Source organism: Sphaeroforma arctica (genome assembly GCF_001186125.1).
Source record: "Sphaeroforma arctica JP610 unplaced genomic scaffold supercont1.66, whole genome shotgun sequence".
In the NCBI taxonomy this organism is placed as follows: Eukaryota; class Ichthyosporea; order Ichthyophonida; genus Sphaeroforma; species Sphaeroforma arctica.
In genome coordinates, this window is record NW_014040492.1 from 131,660 (window position 1) to 134,306 (window position 2,647).

General features: G+C 39.5%; 1 protein-coding gene across 1 annotated transcript in view; it reads left to right on the forward strand.

Annotated features, from left to right (window-relative positions):
* Nucleotides 1-2,458, forward strand: part of SARC_01628 (hypothetical protein) — a gene marked incomplete at its 3' end in the record, with an annotated part of 2,757 nt that extends 299 nt beyond the window's left edge. The window contains exons 2-4 of the mRNA XM_014304645.1: nt 714-791; nt 1,512-1,753; nt 2,335-2,458. Of these exons, the coding sequence (XP_014160120.1) occupies nt 714-791; nt 1,512-1,753; nt 2,335-2,458 (444 nt within the window). The remainder of the gene's footprint in view (nt 1-713; nt 792-1,511; nt 1,754-2,334) is intronic.
* Between the last annotated feature and the right edge of the window lie 189 nt (nt 2,459-2,647).

The window sequence follows — 2,647 nt, forward strand, 5'->3', positions numbered from 1 at the left end:
TATATATACATTAAATGTAGGTTATATACGTACTTCTGTATGCTGCTATCAGATTCGCATATACCTTATATGGGCTTTTAGTAGATTAATTTGATTGCGTTGTATTTCAAGGATGGGGCATTAATTCCGTCTTGTATGGATTTTTTAGCTCATTCCTTTGCACCCTACGTATGCTTCTAAAGTATTAGCACGAATAGACATTGTTTATATATTTGTTTATCATACGGACTTTGATCCATATTCGGTCAGTGTAGTGTTAAGTGTACGTGTATTATTGTGCATATTTAAGTATGCAGGAGTATCGAGTTTTGCCTTCCTTACAAGTCACGTTTGTTTTGTGGTTCGTAGTATGTAATGGATGTACCTGTAGAGGCGTTGATATGTGCGTGTCGATGTATATGTCTATATAGCTGTATATATTCAATATATCCATCTATTCCTACGTATGAATATGTGTGCCATATCGGATTATTGTTTTATAAAATGTCACATACATGAAACAATAGGCACAGTTTGAACGCGATAACCTTTTATTAGGGACGGGGGATGGGTTCTGGTCAGATTGGGCACAAGATACGGATCACATTATTGAGTTTCAGTATATGTATATTTCAATATACAAACAATCGGCAAACAGATAGGTTTCATGTGTATGCAATTGCTACGTCTGTTGGGAGAAGCAGTTAAAGTGTTAATTTGTTCTTCCGTCACAGTCTTCAAAAGAGAAAGCAGAGGAGGATGCTATGTGGAATGACGATGATAAGAAACTAGCAAAAGCTGCAGCTAAAAAGGTATATCATTTCTAGGCTTATATTAGCTGCATATGGCTACATAAAAAGTATGTTGAGTGCATTTCATCCATGTGTATACAATGTTATATGCTACATAAACGTATATATCTAAACCTATACACACACACACACACACACACATATATATATATCTATATATATATCTATATCTATATCTATATCTATACACACACACACACACACACACGCGCGCGCGCACACACACACACGCATATATATATATATATATATATATATATATATATACACATACATACATATATATATATATATATATATGTGTGTATGTATGTGAGTGTGTGTATGTGTGTATACGTGTGAGTATATATGTACATGCATGCATGTGTATATGCATCTAAATATATATAGGTATAGGTAGGTATGTATTGTGTATCTATAATGTTTTGAACCGTTGAGTGTCAAAATACGAGCCGACGATTGAAAGGAAACCGTCGAAAAAGCTTAGAGGTGAAAGCAATGCTGTAAGCAGTTGAAGGTACTCTTGCAATCAACGTAAAGAAATCACAATCGCATAGCATATACCTATACGTACACATCTATATATATATATATATATATATATATCTCTCTCTCTTTCTGTGTGTGTGTGTATGTATATATAGATATAGGAGACTATCTGCAAATAGAATACCGCGCGACAGTTGTCCCTCGACTAACCTACTGCATGTTAAAACATAGGCCGATGACGAGAGGAAGAAGGCCGAAGCCGCCGCTAAGAAAGCGGAGATGAAGGCTTTGCTGAAAGCAGATGAAGAAGCACTCGCGTTAAAGCCAAAGAAGGCGCCGGCGCAGAAGGTCACACAGCACGAGTTGCACACAAAGAAGGTCAAGGCTGAGGAGGCCGCTCGCTTGGCACAGATTGAGAAGGATCGACAGAATGGGATTGTCACACAGGACCATCTGGAAACCTTTGAGAACCAGTGAGTGTGTGTGGTGGGGGGGGGGGTACGGGGATGTGTGTCTTCGCTTAAGTGCGTCTTCGCTTAAGTGCGTCTTGTGATCTGTGAATTCGCATTCATATGTTCAGTACAAATTGTATAGTCATGGCGAGATCCTTGGTGGATGTAGAGAGTATTTTTCCGTTTGTAGGTATGAGCAGGTGGCGCTATTGTGTATGCAGGCGGTATCTGTGGTGTGAGGGTGGTTTGCGCGTGTGATCATGGATAGAGAGTGCCGTCCCGAGCGTTTAATAGCGGACTGTGCATATTCCGAGTGTATGATTTGTGATTTCGTAGGTGAATAAGTGATTTTATTATTATTCCTATACTGTGTGTGTACTTGCCGTGGTGGTATGTAGTTATTCGGACTGGAGTTCTGCAGCTGTTAGTTGCTGCACTTTCATTGCTGATACGCTGTACTGAGAAACATTGGAAGAATGGTTGATATGTACAGAGGTGCTCAATACGAAGCCTGTTTCCTTTTGCCCCAAGTTTGCTGTTATAATCACTTTATTCTATCATCACCCAGGTTACTCATTTCTCCGTTCTACCCAACCCTTCAGGAATCGAGAGCTCGCCGAAGAACGTGCTGACGGTAGTGTGATGGCGACTGGACTGGATGCAGCCATCACGGACCTCTCAATCGGTGTAAAGTCTAAAACAGCCAAGGTATGCGTGCTTGACTGATATAGACTTCAAGTTTGTGTGATTTCTAGTATTCTACGCTTTATGTTGAAACGTAGAATTTGACAAGCTTGGGTATTTTCCAAATTCTGCACGAATTCGATCGGGCGTATTTTAGCTCGTCTCCCGTTTTCGGGCGCACATGATGCCAGCTTATATATATATATATATATATATATAGCTATATACACA